This window comes from Rhinoderma darwinii, chromosome 1, assembly GCF_050947455.1.
Source record: "Rhinoderma darwinii isolate aRhiDar2 chromosome 1, aRhiDar2.hap1, whole genome shotgun sequence".
In the NCBI taxonomy this organism is placed as follows: Eukaryota; Metazoa; Chordata; class Amphibia; order Anura; family Rhinodermatidae; genus Rhinoderma; species Rhinoderma darwinii.
This window is the reverse complement of record NC_134687.1, coordinates 519,066,289-519,085,903: the sequence shown is the minus strand read 5'-3', so window position 1 is coordinate 519,085,903 and position 19,615 is coordinate 519,066,289. Positions and strand designations below refer to the sequence as shown.

The window sequence follows — 19,615 nt, the reverse complement described above, 5'->3', positions numbered from 1 at the left end:
CCCATTCATTTGAATGGGTTTGCCGACGTACTGTGCAGACGACCTGTCATTTACGCGTCGTCGTTTGACAGCTGTCAAACGACGAAGCGTAAAATGACTGCCTCGGCAAAGAAGTGCAGGGCACTTCTTTGCCACGTAATTTGAGCCGTTCTTCATTGAACTCAATGAAGAGCAGCTCAAGATTACAGGCGTCACAGACGCCTCGTATATTACGAGGAGGAACATTTACGGCTGAAACGAGGCAGCTGTTTTCTTCTGAAAACAGGCTGTCATTTCAGCCGTAAATGACAGCTAGCGTGTGAACATACCCTCATTGTTTACTTCCAGTGGATAAAATCTGTCCTGGTCATGTGATGGAGAAAGAACTTCTCGGCTTTGATAACTGTGCCGTAAGTGTAATGTGCCGTGCACCATACATGACCAGGACAGATTTTTATCTCATGGAAGTGAAGTATGAAGGTTCTTATTAAATGACTGCAATCATAGATCTTGAAAACCATGAGGAATTGATACAAAACATATGTTAGATAATTGCATAACTTTTCATGATACAAATCATAAACTTTATTGCTGAAACTAACACCAATTTAAGCACTGATATAGGATAAATATCTGCATCTCCTTAAAACAAGAAAAGCCAGAATTAACTATACCCAAGAACTTGCATTCATTCAATGACTGGTAATAACCACAAGCTCAGCAATGATTTCTTCCTGCATTCTGCCCCAAGTCATTAGTCTAGGCAGGCTACATAGGCACCTGTAAATAATTCTTTGCCCTTACTAACAGGTAATACTGGTATAAGATTGCCTTTTAAGGAACGTCATAATGCATGCCAGGCATAGTTTGTGCAGAGAAGCATGAACTGGCAGTACAGCTGCAGGGAAGGATTGAATATTAAGTCAAGCAACGCTGGGCATGATGATTCATGTAAACAGCAGCCCAGTATCTCCATGTTCTTCTTGTGCTAAAGTACAACGCGTCAGAAAAAGAGAGCATATCATAAAGTAACAGTAAGCTAAAAATGAATAAGGAAAAACAAAATTAAACACAACTTCCTCTGTCTGTTAAAATGTGTGCAAGCGCCTAAGTCTAGTAAAAATGTAACAGAGAAAACAGAGATCCTTAACCCCCATAACCTCCGGGTCCCCTTTGAGGCTGGAGACACCTAGCGCAAATCGTAAATACAGGGCCAGGAACCTTTAACATGACAGGATATGTGCCCAGATCAATTGTGCTCTACAGTATCTCTAGACTGTATAATGCTATGCCCAGATAAATAGTGCCATATACTGCAAAACCGTAAATTGCGGTGGCCAGATAAACAATGCAAAGTTATACAATGCAAAACTAGTAGCATGCAGTGCTCTGATAGTACCACACACAGTGGTCATATTAGTGGGATGCATTTCATATACTGCTCAAAGGGTGCCAAATTACATAGCAAAAATCAAAAGGTCAAATGTGGTCAGATAGTGCCATACACGGCCCATATAAACAGTACACAGATTGTCAAAAGAGTTCCATATATTGCCCAAATAAGTAGTGTATACTATGCTGTGAGTATACTTGTGCTTCCATTTCATCCCATGAAGTGTCTATGGCTCCTTAACACAGCCAGTGTGCCAATAATAAAGTCACTGCGCCCACAACATATTAGCACTGTGCTCCCCTATTAGAGCGCCAGCTATAGCTTGCTCAGTCCACAATCCTGCAAACTTTCTCGCACTAGTCTGAGATATTCTCATATTATTAGCTTTAATGACAGCTGGAAGGATCGATAGGATTCAGTGGGACAGGAGAGCGGATACCTGGAACAATGCCAAAAATCAGGGAGTTTCCTACTAGATCTGGGACATTTAGGGGTTATTGGGTATGTACTTATGGATGGACTATGAACACTTAACAATAGTTTAACATCGACATCCAGTTTATGGTAAAAAAATATTATTAGAGGGTAAAGAGTGTGTGGATGCCTTTGCAGTTTAGTTTTGCAGTCACTTATTCATGATTCATGATGTCCGATGGGTACGGAAAGACAAGAACAAGTTATTACCTATGCAGCAGTCTGAACACAGGTATTTTAAGCCCTTCCCTCCGCAGCCAATTTTTTGGGTTTTAATTTTAGTTTTTACCTTATAGCCTTCCAAAAGCCATAACTTTGTTTATTTTTACGTGGACATAGTCGTATGAGGGCTTGTTTTTTTTGTGGAGCGAGTTGTAGTTTTTAATGGCACCATTTAATGTATAAAATAATGTACCGGGAAACTGAAGAAATATTCTTTGTGGGGTGAAATGGGTAAAAAACAGTGATTCTGCCATAGTTTTTTGGGTTTTATTTGTATGCCGTTAATCGTGAGGTCAAATGACATATTAACTTTATTCTACGGGTTGATACAATTACGCAAAACCAAATTTACATAGTTTTTTTATGTTTTACTACTTTTACAAAGAAAAAACTATTTGTTAAAAAAAATTGTGTTTTTTCGCCACATTCTGAGAGACATAACTTTTTTATTATTCCGTCGATTGAGCGGTATGAGGGCTTATTTTCTGTGGGGCGAGCTGTCATTTTTATTGGTATTATTTTGCAGTACATGCAACTTTTTGATCACTTTTCATTTCATTTTTTGGGGGAACTAAGGTGACCAAGAAACAGCTGGTGTTTCTTTTTTTTTTTTTTTTACAGCGTTCCCCATGCGAGTTATAGAACGTTATATTTTAATAGTTCAGACTTTTAAGGATGTGCCGATACCAGTTGTGTTTAAAAAAAAATATGGGGGAAAAATGGGAAAAGTTTTTTTTTTTTAACTTTTTTTTTTTTTTTGTACATTAAAAAAAACTTTATTCAACTGTTTTTTGTTTTTTTTTATAAGTCCCCCTAGGGGACTTGAACCAGCGATCATTGCTAATGTATTGCAGTATATCGTGATTTGACAGGCTCCCATTAAGCCCTGCCTCTCACAGGGCTTAATAGGAGCACAAAGATGGCAGACCTGGGGGCCTTCATAAGGTCCCCAGGCTGCAATGACATCCATTGGCACCCCTCGATCTCGTCCCAGGGAGGGACCCCTCTTTCTAACCGCTTAGATGCTGTGGTCGCTATTGACCGTATCATCTAAGGGTTTAAATGGGCAGAATCGGTTATCTTTGATTCCGCCCGTTACAGTGAGGTGTCGGCTGTAACATACAGCTGACACCCGCTCAGTATGGAGCGGGCTCAGTCCGTGAAAAAAAATTATAATAATAATTCCAATAAAGAAAAGGTCTGGATTTTGTACATTGACATGAGTTATTTTACTTGCATTAACAAACCATGTGCAATGTTCACATATGAGAAAGACCAGTCAGTCTGCTAGTTGTACAGGGTTAGAGCAACTTGCCAAGAAGAACGTCCTCCCTAATTCCTTGAATCATACCTCATTCCTACTGCGCTATTTGCAAATCTTGGTATGTGCCAGCCAGCCAGTCTGTGTTCATTTTTACAAAGTTTGGGGAATTCACAGTTTAATCCCCAGGCAAATAGTCTTTAGCTCAGGTCAATGACAGCAAAAATATTTCAAAGATGTATTATTTGGGTGTGGGCAGGATGCACACTTAGGTCAATAAGTTAAGCATTAGAAGAAATAGTACAAGATTCAACATTCGCTTTTTTGGAAGCAGCTGGAATTTCATTTTGTGTGTTCACCTTTGCTAATCCCTTTGGTTAAATTTCAGCAACCTGGAGGGTGTTCCTTATGTGCTCTTAATAAATAAATAAAAAGACGCTTAGTGCTTTAGGCTGACATCCAAGCCATGAAAACTGGATTTTTGATCCAAGAATTTCTCTCCACCAAGAAAAAAGAATGAAATTATGGGAAAAGATTACACCTTTATTTTTCAAACGATTAAAGTGTGTAGGAATACTTTAAATAAATAGTATATCCACTTACAACAACAGAAAACAGGTCTTTAAAATGAGCTTTTGTTTAAATCAAGTTATAATGTTAAACATATTTTTTTACAAATTTTTAGTGATTTTGAGGTCATTATCTGTATTAAAAAAAAAATCCTGGTGTTCACACTGGTCACTGAGCCACACAATAGACTGACACTTCCTGTTCTGCAGAGATCACTTCTCAGCAGTTATTTCATTATTATCACAGGCAGGATTACAATAAAAGGTAACACCTTATACAATGCATTCGGACAGTCTTCAGACCCTTTAAATTTTTTCACATTTTGTTATTTAGGCCTTGTGCTAAAATAAAAAATTCAAGTATTTCCACATCATCCTGCACTCAATACCCCATAATGAAAAAGTGAGAACAGAATGTTCGTAATCTTTGCTAATTTATTGAAAATAAAAAACTAGAATATTGCATTGACATAAGTATTCAGACCCTAGCTGAAACAACTTTTCCAGTCTTCTTGGGTATGATGCCACAAGGTTAGAACTAATGGATTTGGTTATTTTCTGCCATTCTTCTCTGCAGATCCACTCAAGCTCTGTCAGGTTGGATGGTGACCGTCAGTGGACAGCCATCTTCCCGTCACTCCAGAGTTGTTCGATTGGGTTCAAGTCAGGGCTCTGGCTGGGCCACTCAAGGACATTCACAGAGTTGCCCCTAAGCCACTCCTGTATTGTCTCGGCTGTGTGCTTAGGGTCATTGTCTTGTTGGAAGGTGTCCAGTCTGAGTTCCAGAGGGCTCTGGATCAGGTTTTCATTAAGAATATCTCTATACTTTTCTCCATTTATCTTTCCCCCCACCCTGACTAGTCTCCCGGTCCCAGCCGCTGAAAAACACCCCCGCAGCATGATGATGCCACTGCCATGCTTCAATGTAGGGATGGTATTGGGCACGTAGTTTCCACCAGACATGATGCTTAGAATTCAGGCCAAAAAGTTCAAGCTTTGTTTCCACAGTCCACAGAATCTTGTTTCTCTGAAAGTCCCTTAGGTGCTTTTTTTGAAAACTCCAGGTGGGCTTTCATGTGTCTTTTACTGGGGAGAGGATTCTTTCTGGCTACTCTGCCATAAAGCCCAGATTGGTGGAGTGCTGCAGCGTTACCTTATGGTTTCAACTGTATTTTTATTGAAAATTTTCAAAATATACATATGACATAAAGATGCATGGGAAGGCCATGCAATTCACATGACAGAGCAGTAAATTCCAATAGACAAACAAGACATCAGGGAAAAAGACACAGGGGAAAAAGGGGGGGAGGGATAGTCAGAGCTCAACCAACGACCTAATCTTGAGATATCCGTAACCAATACTTGTCCCACGGGTCCCACACCACTTTGAACCTGTCCAGTTCATTGTCAATAGAGGCAGTCATATGTTCCATTGTACGTATTTCCCTAATTCTAGTTAGTAAGTCAATATGAGAGGGAGGGGCGGTCTGTCTCCATTTCCAAGGTATCAACGTCTTAGCGGCGGTGAGAAAGTGTCGAAAGAGTCGGGCTAATGATTTCCCCAAAGACCTAGGAGGGACGTTCAGGAGATAATGAAGAGGGTCTAGAGGAATATCCTGCTGCAACACCGCAAATGCCAAATTCCTAACCTCCAACCAAAACTGTTGTACCAGTGAGCAGCTCCAGAAAATATGGAACAGGTCCCCTCTCTGATTTCTACATCGCCAGCAATCCAAAGGAATACCCGGATTGAAGCTATGCAAAAATGCAGGGGTATGGTGCCAAAACATAAGAATTTTATATTGGTTTTCTTTATATGCAGTGCAGATGGAGGTATTAGCTGCTTGTGACCAGATAATCTGCCACAATGAGAGAGGGATAGATTTATTCAGCAAGGTCTCCCACTTCAACATGTACCTATGCCCAGGCGGAGGGGAACCATCCGGGGATAGCAGTATTGCGTAAATGGCGGAGATAAGCCCCCTAGTAGTGGTAGTGACCCGCGTGGATCTGAAAGTTTGTTGCATGTAATGTCTGATCTGAAGATAGTGGAAAAATGCAGAAGAGGGGACATTATGATGTCTTTGAAAGTATGAGAACGGGTGAAGCTCTAGCGTGTGGGGATCAACCATGTCAGCCAAGTGAAATACCTCAATTCCCGCCCACAATCGGACTATTCGGGGGGTAGTACCGCTCGGAATAGTGGGAGTGTAGAGTACTGAAGTCAAGGGCGGGCAACCCGACGCCAAATGAAAGCGTTTTTTACAAGTTTCCCACACCTCTTTTTGAAATCTCATGGGACCCAACAGAGATGAAGACGGCATTACCAGCGGGTCGCCCCATAACAAGGAGTTTGGGTGAACCGAGGCCATCCATAGCTTCTCTATTTCGGTCCACTTGTTGTAAGCCCTTAAGGACACCCAACAGGGTATGCGGCGGAGATGTGTCGCCCAGTAGTATTTCACCACATCAGGGACTGATAGCCCACCCGCAGATCGACCAGACAATAAGACTGATTTCGGAATTCGATGTCTGCCGGAGTGCCATATGAACCTGAGGATGGAACACTGCAAAGCCCGAAATTCCCTCATAGGTACTGCCACTGGCAGGGTCTCAAAAAAGTACAGTAATTTAGGGAGCAAGGTCATTTTGACCGCTGCTATGCGCCCAAAAAATGACATGGGAAGAGGATCCCACCTGGCCATTAGCTGACGTAATTCCACAAACAGAGAGGGGAAATTAGCCTTGTAGACCGACGTATAGGAGGGAGTGAGTTGAACTCCTAAGCAGGTCAGGGAGGTTTCCTTCCAGTTGTAGGTGTAGTTATGTTTGGGGAGCAGGAGCTCCTGGTGTGGGACATTGAGGGGGAGCGCTTCTGTTTTAGATGTATTAGTTTTATACCCTGATCAGCGTTACCTTATGAAAGTTTCTCCCATGTGCACACAGGATCTTGGAAACTCAGCCAAAGTGACCATTGGGTTCTTGCTCACCTCTCTTACCAAAGCCCTTCTCCCTCGATTACTTAGTTTGGTGGGGCGGCCAGCTCTAGGAAGAGTCCTCGGTGTTCCAAACTTCTTCCATTTTAAAATCATGGAGGTCACTGTGCTCTTGGGAGCTTTCAGTGCAGCAGAAAGTTTTTGTACCCTTCTCCAGATCTATGCCTCCACACAATACTGTCTAAGGCCCAGTTCATGTGGGTTTGTGACATGTTTTTTGATGCGGAAACCGCACCAAAAAATGGCCAAAAATGCCTCCCATTGATTCCAATGGGAGGCGGAGGTGTTTTTTTCCCGCCAGCGGAAAAACCGTCTCACAGGAAAAATAAGCGACATACCCCATCTTCGGGCGTTTACGTCTCCGACGTTCTATTCACATCAATGGGTTGAGGAGAACGCGTATTTCGCTGCATTTTTGCCCATTGGCACTCAAAGGCCCGGGGGCGAAAAATGCGGCAAACGGCGTGCAGGCAGATCAAAATCTGCACCAAAATTCCAAACTGAATTTTGAGGCAGAATTTTCTCCCTGCAAGAAAATTTTGAAAGACACCCCCTGTCTATATCAGGTCTCACAGCTGACAATGCATATCACAGCAAAAATCAAGCCATGAGGAGGAAAGAAGTGCATGTGGAACTCTTTGGGTATGTTCACACAAGGTCATTACGTCCGTAATTGACGGATGTATTTCGGCCGCAAGTACCGGACCGAACACAGTGCAGGGAGCCGGGCTCCTAGCATCATACTTATGTACGATGCTAGGAGTCCCTGCCTCGCTGCCGGACAACTGTCCCGTACTGAAAACATGATTACAGTACGGGACAGTTGTCCGGCAGCGAGGCAGGGACTCCTAGCGTCTTATATAACTATGATGCTAGGAGCCCGGCTCCCTGCACTGTGTTCGGTCCGGTACTTGCGGCCGAAATACGTCCATCAATTACGGACGTAATGACCTCGCGTGAACATACCCAAAGAGTTCCACATGCAGTTCTTTCCTCCTCATGGCTTGATTTTTGCTGTGATATGCATTGTCAGCTGTGAGACCTGATATAGACGGGGGGGGGGGGTGTCTTTCAAAATTATGTACATTTAAATGAATTTACCACAGGTGGACTTCTATCAAGGTGTAGAAATATTTCAAAGATGATCTAGAGAAATGGGAGGTGCCCAGAGCTAAATTTCAAGTGTCATAGTAAATGGTCTGAATACTTATGTCCATGCGAAATTTAAGTTTTTCATTTTTAACAACTTTTCAAAAATTTCTACAATTCTGTTTGGTCATTGTGGGGTATTGAGTGTAGAATGATGGTGAAAAATGTGAATTTTTCAAATTTTAGCACAAAGCTTCAACATAACAAAATTTGAAAAATGTGAAAGGGTCTGAAGACTTTCCGAATGCTTTTAGAGCAGAGCAGCTGCTTGGGCAAGATGGCTGTCCCCATAATCATGCACATAAAAAAAATCTACAATCAATCAGAAAAAAAGAATATGTTTCAGTTTCTGGTTTTAATTAGTAAAAATATGAAAAATAATCCCTAAATATGAAAAAAAAAAGGGTTATATAGGATTGTAAGGAAAGAAAATGGTTTATTTAATAAAAACCAGCGACATTTCGGCAAGCAGGCCTTCCTGAAGTTGAACAGCTTTTGAAAGGCCTGCATGCAGAAACGGTAATTTTTTATTACAGTTTTCTGCTCTAAATAAAGCATTGCATAGGTACAGTACAGTACTTGCATTTGGAGGTCAGTAATACAGCACTTTAAAATTATCAAAATCCACAGAATGAGCAAAGTTGTTCAGCTGAAGCCACGTATACAAGTGGCAAAGAGGAGTTGTAAAATGCGCCAGATTTAATAACAGTATGCACCAATTTTTTATGCAAAATATTGGAATGAAGTACAGAAGTCATTAGGTGACGTAGTGAAGAGAAAAGTGTCTAACTTGTCTAGCGTGTTACATTAAACATAAAATTCTGCGTGCGTCATTCGGATAAATTTGACATCGTTTCCGTCTGTTTAGTCTAGTTTTATCAGTATTAATAAACGTTTTACGTGATCCATGATTCAAAAACTTTCTGAGCCTTTCCAAGGCAGTCAAAAATCATTGCAGAAATCTACACTATAGCTGAAAACAGGGAAGATCACATTATTTATTAGATGTGATTTGTGGGTCTTCTTCAGTGCATTATTTATTTATACATGTGTGTGTATATGCATACATATACATATACATATATATATACATATATATATATATATATGTAGTGTAAAATTGCTATATTACACACACACACACACACACACACACACACACACACACTAATTATATCTGAATTAATGTATATTCATGGTTACAGCTACTACTATAATACTATAATCTGAATAAATGAACTGTTGTTATTAATTGACTGTACTATCTACAATTATGTATGTCGATTAATATTTATTGCAATTCAGTTAGTACAATTCATTGCAGTGTTTTCATATTATAGGATAGATCTGTATCAATAAATGGTATCATGTTAATAAGTGGTATAATATTCATATATTTTTACATGTTATTTGTATCCCTATCTTCTTTTTATTATTCATTGAATCTTATTGTTACCAAACAAAAGTCACAGAGAAAACAATAATGTTACTTCTGTTACTCTGACATCACTATTAATGACATCATAGCAGAAATATATCAATAGAGACTGTTTCAGTTACTTACATCTTTTCCAACAACTCGTAGTTCAAACTGTGTCTCCTTGAAATGAATCTTTGTAATTCTAGGCCTAATAGAGGAGAAAAAACAAAGATGTCAACAATGGTGGTGAATATGTAGACAAAATCACAATACTCAACCACAATCACTTAGATGACATGATTTGCAAGGAAAAGTTCACAATTGTATTAGAATTTCTGAGATATTTTGTGTACATATGTTGTTGGATCAGGGTTGATCAGCAAGCCATGCCAGCAGCAGATTACATAACCTTGTACAGATATCTACATTCCATTCAGCATGTAAATGCTCACGACAAGTAGCAAGTACAAACAAAACCAAACAAACAGCGACAGAATGTACAAATGAAATTTTATACTGCACCATGCACACAAATGTTAACAATTTCATGTGTACACCTTGCCTTATATTGTTCTTGTAAGGCTGGGGCAACACACAAATTCCAAACATTCTTCACATGCCTTGCATAGAAATACATCGAGTCACGTGAAATTAGATTTTTATATAAATCGCTGAATTATGAGTTTTTCCGTATTTTTTTTCCCCTCCATATAAAAATATAAAAATCTGAAAAGACTTGTGAAGTTTACATTATTTATACTAAATGGTGTATTCTCAACTTTAACCACTTCCTGCCTACCCCACGTAAATTATAGGCTAATAGCACAGTCCCCGTGCCAGAAGCCTGTTCATTTCCGTGTCGCCTTTGATGGCACTACATGCTCCTGCACTCAGTGCCATTGGCAGAACCGGACTGTCGCAATGACCTGAGCCCGACCCTGTGATGTGACAGGAAACTAAAATAATCAGTTCCCTGTCACTAAATACAAAATAAATAAATAAATAAATAATGTAAAGCCGGTTTATATGAGAGTAAGGGTATGTTCACACGCTAGCTGGCTTTTACGGCTGAAATGACAGCCTGTTTTCAAAAGAAAACAGCTGCGTCGTTTCAGCCGTAAATTCTCCTCCTCGTAATATACGAGGCGTCTGTGACGCTCGTATATCTTGAGCTGCTCTTCATTGAGTTCAATGAAGAACGGCTCAAATTACGTTGCAAAGAAGTGCCCTGCACTTCTTTGCCGAGGCAGTCAATTTACGCGTCGTCGTTTGACAGCTGTCAAACGACGACGCGTAAATTACAGGTCGTCTGCACAATACGTCGGCAAACCCATTCAAATGAATGGGCAGATGTTTGCCGACGTATTGTAGCCCTATTTTGAGACGTAAAACGAGGCATAATACGCCTCGTTTACGCCTGAAAATAGGTCGTGTGAACCCAGCCTAATACAAGCATCATAGGGATCTATTCTATGATGATGTTAGTTCAGACCAGCGATTGGGCTGGAATTTGTGGCTATAACATGAGCACTTAAAATCCATATCAGTCTTTCCTTTAGACGGTTCCTTCTCTTTGGATCCAATACAGGCTTTAGCTTAAAATACTATACCAAAAAGTGCTTCGGAAGCTACTCATGTGAATCCAGCCTAAAAAAGTAAGGAGAAGAAAAACTTTCCAGTGCTGTACATATATTATACCATCTGTCAGCTGTTTAACACCTTGCCTTATTTTGTGCTTGTAAGGCTTGAGCTAAACGCAAACATGGAAAGATTCTTCACATCACTTTCATAGAAATACTTCTAATCACTTGAAAAAATTAATTTTATTTAATCTCTGAATTATGGGATTTTTCGGATTTCAAATTTTTTACTTCACATATAAAAAAATCTTAAAATCACAAAGACGTGAAGTTTACGATATTTATATTGAATAGAAAAAAGTCAAGCAGCTTAATATGTAAATAGCCTCAACCATAACCCTTCCCATGCGAATTAATGGGCTAATGGCACAGTCCCTGTCCCAGAAGCCTGTTAAGTTATGGGCTGCCTTCGATGGCACTACGTGCTCTTGCACATCTGCAGGACTGAGCTATCCCAATGACCCAAGCCCAACTCTGTAAGGTGACAGGGAACTGAAATAATCAGTTCCCTGTCACTAAAAACCCCAAAAAATAAATACAAAAAAATTGTAAGGGGCAGTTTCGTATGAGCATAATACAGGCATCATAGGGATCTATGAAGATCTTACTTTGGGTATGGTTACGCAATTAGGCCGGAATTTGGGGCTGTACCACGAGCACTAAAAATGCGCTTGTGTAAAACTGGCCTAAGGCTGGATTCACGCATGCAGTCAGCATCAGGAGGTTGTTTGCGTCAGCAATTGGGAGTGCAGAGTAGTACAAGAAAGGGGAGAGGTTAGAATTTGCAGCACCTTGGAGATGTGCCTTCTCTTACGGGAGTCTGAGAGATCTCCCCTTCTTCCGAGAGTCTCCCGGGCGTTTCGGGGAAGTTGGCAAGCATGGATATAACTAATCTTTATATCTATTGTTACCTTAACACTGAATGTGGAAGTGCAATTCTAAATAAGAAGATAAAGAGCTACGTTACCTATATTAGAGGTACATATGAAATGCATGAGGCCCCCCTTGTATAAAGAACCAGTAGCTAGCTTACCATACCTTGTGCAACCTGGTATAACTGGACAGGCAGTATTGTCTGCTCACATTTGCACGGGGACTCATTTCCTCATTGACACAGGTTCCGATATACAAATATCAGCTCAGCCCACAAAACAGCTAACTTTATACTGCGTGCATGGGACCGACAATTTCATAAAGGAAAATATACGAACAATCATATCATGTTCTCGAACAAAAACTTACCAGAAATATTTCCCCACTTGCTTCTTATTCTTGTATACAACCAGCCCTACAGGAGTGAGGCCTAAAAAGTATTCAGAGTTGTTTTCCCCCTATAAAAAAAATTCAGAAACACAAAAGTATTGATAAATGTCTCAAATTCTATTGACTGCTGTAGAATAGATAGGGGCTTTACACGTCCTCCACTTTTGTAAGACAAAATTACATCTCCAGATACTTATAACTACGTCGCTCCAATTGCAGCTGAGCAGCCACACGCCAGTCAAACCCATTTTGTGCCTTAGGCTGGGTGTACACATGGTGGTGCCGCCATTTTTTTATTCATTGATGTCAGCTCAACAAAATCAAGATAGAGCTCGCTGCCATTTGACAAAATTGCAGTATGCGTATAAACAGCATTAAAAAAAGAAAAAAACAACATTTACTAATATGAAAAAAATGCAGCAGAAAAACTGTATATCTGTACATACAATTAGTTGAATAGTTGTATAAAACAATATATTAGCTGTTTTAGCCAGTTTCACACACAGCGTTTGGTAGCTTTTTCTGTGTTGTTTTTTGCAGCACTTTTATCGGGGGGCTACAATGCTGTGGCCAGATTTAGGGGCCCCATGCACACGACCGTAAAAAAAACTCCATATTTGCGGACCGTAATACGGTCCCGCCCGGTTCTATTGGCCGCGGATACCTTTCCGTACCGCTACAGTTAGGTGTCCGTGCCGTAGAACCATGCCAGGAATTATGGAGCAGGTCTACTTTTCGTTTTTTTTGCGGGCCGTGCTCCCATACTTTGTAAGGGAGCACGGCACGAAAATGCAGCCTGCGGTCTGCCGTGCCCGCAATTGCGGGCCGTGATTACGGGCACGGCCGTGTGCATGAGGCCTTAGTTAGAAGTCTATAGTAAAATACTCCTATTTTTTTTATAACGGCTTTCCGCTGCTATTTAATGGCTGAAATAGAAAACATTATTCAGAAACCGAACAGTCAGACTATAAGCCAATGTGATCCGTCAGGATCATAACAGATACTTTAGGACATTAATACCCAAAAGAACTCAAATATAATGACTAGCACGGTGAACTGTTGTGTCACATATAGCATTGCCCTCATTGATCGAAACGGTCAGAAAAGCCAACTTGTTGCACATAGCAACCAATTACAGATCAGCTTTCATTTTACTAGAGTTTTAGAAACAAAAGCCGAGTTCTGGTTGCTATGTGCAACAAGGCCAATGTTTCTATTAGTTTCCATAAATGAGGTCCAATGTCCCAATACATAAAAACAAAGCACATGCGCGAATACGTTTGTTGGAAACTTTATTCAGAGTGGTACCTAGACTTTCCTTTACCTGGGGCAAAGAATAATTTTACTGTACTAGCCCTTTAAATAGATACCCGGGTCAATAAAATCTATCCAGCTGAGGAGGGTAAGGTATTAGTTTCCATGTTATAGACAGATTTATTTATTTTTCCACTACGTGAGCCAACACCGGAAAACACTTTATAAAAGCTGCAACACAGAGGCAAATATCTCACTGACACTATAGTCATGAGACACCTGCTCCTTCTCGGATGCCCTATGAGTAGCTGGGAGTAGAAGGGCATATTCCTTCCATTTTCAATTAAAATAAGGGGAAAACGTGTCAAAAAATGTTTGATTGGCCTGGAAAATCAAGATCCACAAATCTGACCAACTATTGAAGAGGACTACATACATAGACAGATAGGGAGGTCATTGATCCCTTTTTTTTTATCATGCCCAATAATGGCTTGCTCAACACTGAAACCTTGATTTTCTATCCGATGTATACTGCACTCCAAAGGTCCACTTTAAGGGCATTTTCAGACATAGCAGATTTTCTGCGGAATTCCACTGCGGAAAGTCAGTGATAATCCGCAGCAAACTTCTATTTCTTTCGTTTCTACCGTGTTTCCCCGAAAGTAAGACAGTGTCTTACTTTCTTTTTATCCCCAAAAGCCCCACTATGTCTTACTTTCGGGGTATGTCTTACATTGGCAAAAAAATATTTTTTTTTTTTTTTATTTTTTTTTTCACAAACTTTATTTAACTGTTTTACATTTTTTTTTTTTAGTCCCACCAGGGGACTTCACTATGCGATGTGCCGATCGCATATATAATGCTTTGGTATACTTAGTATACCGAAGCATTATTGCCTGTCAGTGTAAAACTGACAGGCAACCTATTAGGTCATGCCTCCGGCATCGCCTAACAGGCAGATGCTGAAGGCAGACCTGGGGGTCTTTGTTAGACCCCCGGCTGTCATGGAAACCCGACGGCGACCCGCGATTTGTTTGCGGGGGCGCCGATCGGGTGACAGAGGGAGCTCCCCCCTCTGTCAAACACATTAAATGCCGCTGTCACTATTGACAGCGGCATTTAATGGGTTAAACTGCCGGAATCGGCGCGCGCTTCGATTCCGGCAGTTGCAGCAGGAGCCAGGCTGTGTATAACAGCCGTGCTCCTGCCGCTGATCGCGTGGGTACAGTCTCAGTACCCGCGCTATCACAGGACGGATATATCCGTCCTCCGGCGCGAACTAGCAGCTGCTGAGGACGGATATATCCGTCCTTCGGCGTTAAGTGGGAGTGGAAGTGGGCAGGAGGCGGCAATACCCCCGTGTTTCCCCGAAAGTAAGACATATGTCTTACTTTCGGGGTACGGCTTATATTAGCCGACCCCCCTGAAACCCCCGATACGTCTTACAATCGGGGGTGTCTTACTATCGGGGAAACACGGTATATCTTTTTCGTTAAGTTAGTGCAGATGTTGCAGAAAACAACTGTGCAGTAACTAGCCTGCAGTGCGGAAGAATCAGCGGATTGTCACTGCGGATTTCAGCCTTTGCATTGCAAAGGCTGAAACCTATGGCAAGTCTGCTGCGAAATCCGTCACGTCTGGACAATCCCTCAAATATGTTAATGTTTGCCGCAAATTTGCGGCAAAATCTGCAGCGAAGAATTTCTGCCATTTTTGAACGTGCCCTTATGCCTCATGCACACAACCGTAGCCATGTGCACGGCCATGATTTTCGGGTCGGCCGGCAGCGGACTGTCAGCCGCGAGCCGCCCACAAATCGCGGACCATGCACATGGCCGCGGCCATTATTTTCAATGAGCCTGGACAGAGCAGAATACGGCCGTAATAAGGCTTGCCCGTTTTTTCTGCGGTCCGGGCTCCTGGGCCATGCACGGACCGTGAAAACCACGGTCGTGTGCATAATGAATGGGGCCGCAATTCTCCCGTGGATTTTCAGGGGAATTGCGGCCGCAAAAGCACGTTCGCGTGCCTGGAGCCTTAGGGCCGTGTTCTGCGGTCCAGGCTCATAGCAAATAATGGCCGCGGCCATGTGCACGGCCCGCAATTTGCGGGCGGCACTCCGCCGCCGGCCGACCCGAAAATCACGACCGTGCACATGGCTCCGGTCGTGTGCATGAGGCCTAAGTGTTACAAATTGTGGTATGTGCATAATTATGTGGACAGACATCAGAGGTTATATGATGGCCACGAAATATGAGGCCAATGTTAAAGGATAAAGTAAACTATATGGTGGCAGCATTGTTCTCGAATCCTAAACTATTCAGGAAAATCTCTAGCTTTGCGGTGAAGTGTTTGAAAACCCCTCAGTTGCTTCTTAGAAACCACATTCATGGTACAGATTCACTGTGGTACTCATTTGAAAGTGAATGCCATAGAGATCAATGGTGTTCAAGTGCAAATTAGTAGCACAGCGCATGCACTACGGTGGTACTGGGAAAGGATTTCTAAATCCTCACAAAGGAAATCTTCAGAGGTAGCCAATATCGCTGATGTTGAAAGTGAAATCAAACGCATCCATTGACCTCAAAAGTCATTATATCTAACCAGCAGCGAATCTTTATGGTAAGTTCTGGAGTATAGAATATTAAAACAGATTTCTATTTCGCTGGAGAATAGTCCAATATCCCATTACATATATTGAAATGCTGTAATACAAGTCCTGAATGACAGTAAGGAATGAAGCTGTTCTAGATGTAAATAGTATTTGGTTCTTTAAAATATAAATAAATCATTTTCTTTCTTTTATTCTGTCAAGAGCCATAGTGTCTGTCTACCTGTAATGTATGGTTCATGTCCTATTTATGGCACTGATCGGTCTTCGCTTTTGTTTCATTGTAGCATCATCTCTCTTTTCTGTATCTGCTTAATAAATACTTGAACTCCACAAGTCTGAAACATCGTTCCTTAAAATTTTGTGTTGTGCCATTCCTCTGTTATTCCTCCTGAAAATGTATGAATGAATTGACAACTTGGCGTTATCATCCCCATTGTACGGCTCTATTCACATTTATACAGAAACAACTCAAATGTGAACATATTCTTAATAGGGTGGGTCCCTACACACTCTGACATTGTAAATGAGTGTAAACAATGTCAGATTGTGTAGGGACACACCATATTGATAAGAAGAATGATAATGCCCAGTTGTCAATTTATTCATACATTTCCAGGAGGAGTAACAGAGGAATGGCATAATAGAGAGCTTTAAGAAAGGATGCTCCAGAATTGTTATTTCATGTGGAATACAAGTATTTACTGAAACATGCATAGCAGGAGAGCTGACAGTTTCTCTCTAACAAAGTTTCTGCATATAATTTGTAAATAGTAACATTTATTTATAAAATATATATAGTTTTGTATCCTAAAAAGAGTCTATTTTAGGGAGAAAACTTTGTATGACTATTAGAATTTGAATGCAGTTATTTTAGAATTAACAAAGACATAATTGTTATTCGTTTCTTCGTCCAATTACTGTGTTTTTTTGTTTTTTTTTAAGCAGAAGCTCTGAATAGTAATTATGGTACAATTCTAAGTCAAATAAATGCATAACAACTGCCTGATATGCATGGGTAAAAACTGACTTGGAGAGAAGAAATATACATTTTTCATAGAATACAGACTCATCCATTTAGCAGTTCCAAGTCTTATTAACTCTATTATAAAGTCTTTCTTCTTTCCTCTCTACTGTTCTCTTCAAATGTATGGTAGAAATAAAAGATATTATTATAACATCATAGATTATGCATACATATATTTTATACATACACTTTTTTTTACTAATGTGTAACAAATAAAGATACACTCAGCATGACAGATCTATTTAACTCTTTGGCGATTTCCGGCATATATATGGTGCTGCCGCCAATGGGTTAGAACAATCTGCTATGTATGTACAGCACATTAAAGGTGAAGATGTCAGCTGTAACATACATCAATAGCAACCGCGCCATGTATGAGGTTAGACAGACGAAGGGGCTCCCTCTTTCATCCCATTGGCACCCCCGCAATCAAGGTCTGCCATATACTAAAGTCTATCAGGCCCTGCCCAACAGGTGGCCTGTCAATTCCACACTGTAAGGCATAAAACACTGCAATACAGAAGTATTATATGAGCAGTAACAGCAATGAACGTTCGTCCACTACTGGGACTGAAAGAAAAGCTAATAAAAGTAAAAAAAGAGGTTTTTTAAAAAAAAATCCAAGTAAAAAAAAATAAATCCCTCAACGTTGGGTAAAAAATGAAAACATAAAAAAAACCTACATTCAGTAATTGGTATCACCGCATCCGTAATGACTGGTATTATAAAATAAACACATTACTTATCGCACACAGTGAACGCCGTAAAAAAAAACAAAACAAAAACAGTGCCAGATTTGCTGTTTTTTTGGTCACCTCCCCTCCAAAAAAAATGGAAAAAAAAAGTGGTAAAAAAATCCTATGCATCCCAAAATGGTACCAATAAAAACTATAGCTTGCCCCGCAAAAAAACAAACCCTTACACGGCTCTGTTGACAGAAATAAAAACGGTAAGGTTTTCAGAATGTGGCACCACAAAAACAAATGATTTTCTTACAAAAAATGTAAAAAAAAAAAAAAGAGATCGATGTATCCTCAATGCTCAAAATAACTACAACCGTAGGCCGGATTCACACGAGCGTGTTCAGTCCGGGATATACGATCCGCAGGTCGGTCGCATTTCCCAGACTGAGCACACTGCAGGGAGCTGGGCTCTTATCGTCATCGTTATCTATGAGGCTAGAAGTCGCTGCCTCGCTGCGGGAAAACTGACCCGTACTGAAAACATGTTTTCAGTACGGGACAGTAGTTCCGCAGAGAGGCAGCGACTTCTAGCGTCATAGATAACGATGATGCTAGGAGCCCAGCTCCCTGCAGTGTGCTCAGTCTGGGAAATGCGGCCTAAAGGGGTTAAATTCCCAATTTACATGCCCAAATACAGCTTTATTAGTATGTGCAATTGCACCCACTAAACACCTCCCATCAAAGTATGTGGCATACACCAATGAACAAATGTGGTGGCTTCCCTATGCACAGTGCTTCTTCTTGGTGTACCAGAATTAAAAATAATTAAATATGCTTTGTGACCCCAAAGAAACGTCAGTCTTTGATCACTCTCTGCACTCCCGACTCTTCTTCCTATCCAAGAGGGAATTAAGCTGCTGACATATGCAGCAGACACTTATGGCAAGACACTTTCCCACCTAACAAGCACCTATGCTTGTTACATTTAGTTATTTGATATGTGGAATAGGAATACTTTGACAATATGACTTTTTTTTGGGGGGGGGGGGGGTACTTTGCACTGCTGGTGTTCCCTGGTCCAATATCCCTTCCTTATATCATGGCACTACTGATGTCATGGACATAAGTATCCTCAGTAACATATATCACGTGGTGTTTGTCATCTCCTGCTGCCAGGACAATGCCCATGGATTTAAATATTGCATACATTACATAGATCTACTGTACAAGTCAAAAGTTTGGACACACTACTCATAAAAGATTGTTTTCTTTATTTTTCCTATTTTCACATTTTATAATAATAGTAAAGTCATTAAAACTAAGTAATACAACTGGAACTATACAATGACCAAAAAAGGTAATACAATTCAAAACTATCTTATATTTTAGATTCTTTAAAAAGCCTCTTTTAAAACCCATTGCCTTGATAACAGCTTTTAACACTCTTGGCATTATTTCAACCAACTTCATTAGGTTGCCACCAGGGATGTTTTTCCAACAGTCTTGAAGGGTTTCCATGTATGCGGAGCACTTGTTGGCTGCTTTTCCTTGACTTCGCACCAACTCATCCCAAACCATCTCTAATAGGTTTAGGTCAGGGGACTGTGGAGGCCAGGTCATCTGACGCAGCACTCCATCACTATCCTTTTTTTGTCAAGTAGCTTCTGCACGGCC

The 19,615-nt window shown here is 40.8% G+C and overlaps 1 protein-coding gene across 1 annotated transcript in view; it reads right to left on the bottom strand.

The window, feature by feature from the left end:
* EPB41L4A (erythrocyte membrane protein band 4.1 like 4A) overlaps positions 1–19,615 on the bottom strand; it is a 317,566-nt gene that overhangs the window by 91,131 nt on the left and 206,820 nt on the right. Inside the window, exons 8-9 of the mRNA XM_075836702.1 lie at positions 12,346–12,434; positions 9,608–9,671 (exon numbers count right to left, since the gene is read on the bottom strand). Of these exons, the coding sequence (XP_075692817.1) occupies positions 9,608–9,671; positions 12,346–12,434 (153 nt within the window). The remainder of the gene's footprint in view (positions 1–9,607; positions 9,672–12,345; positions 12,435–19,615) is intronic.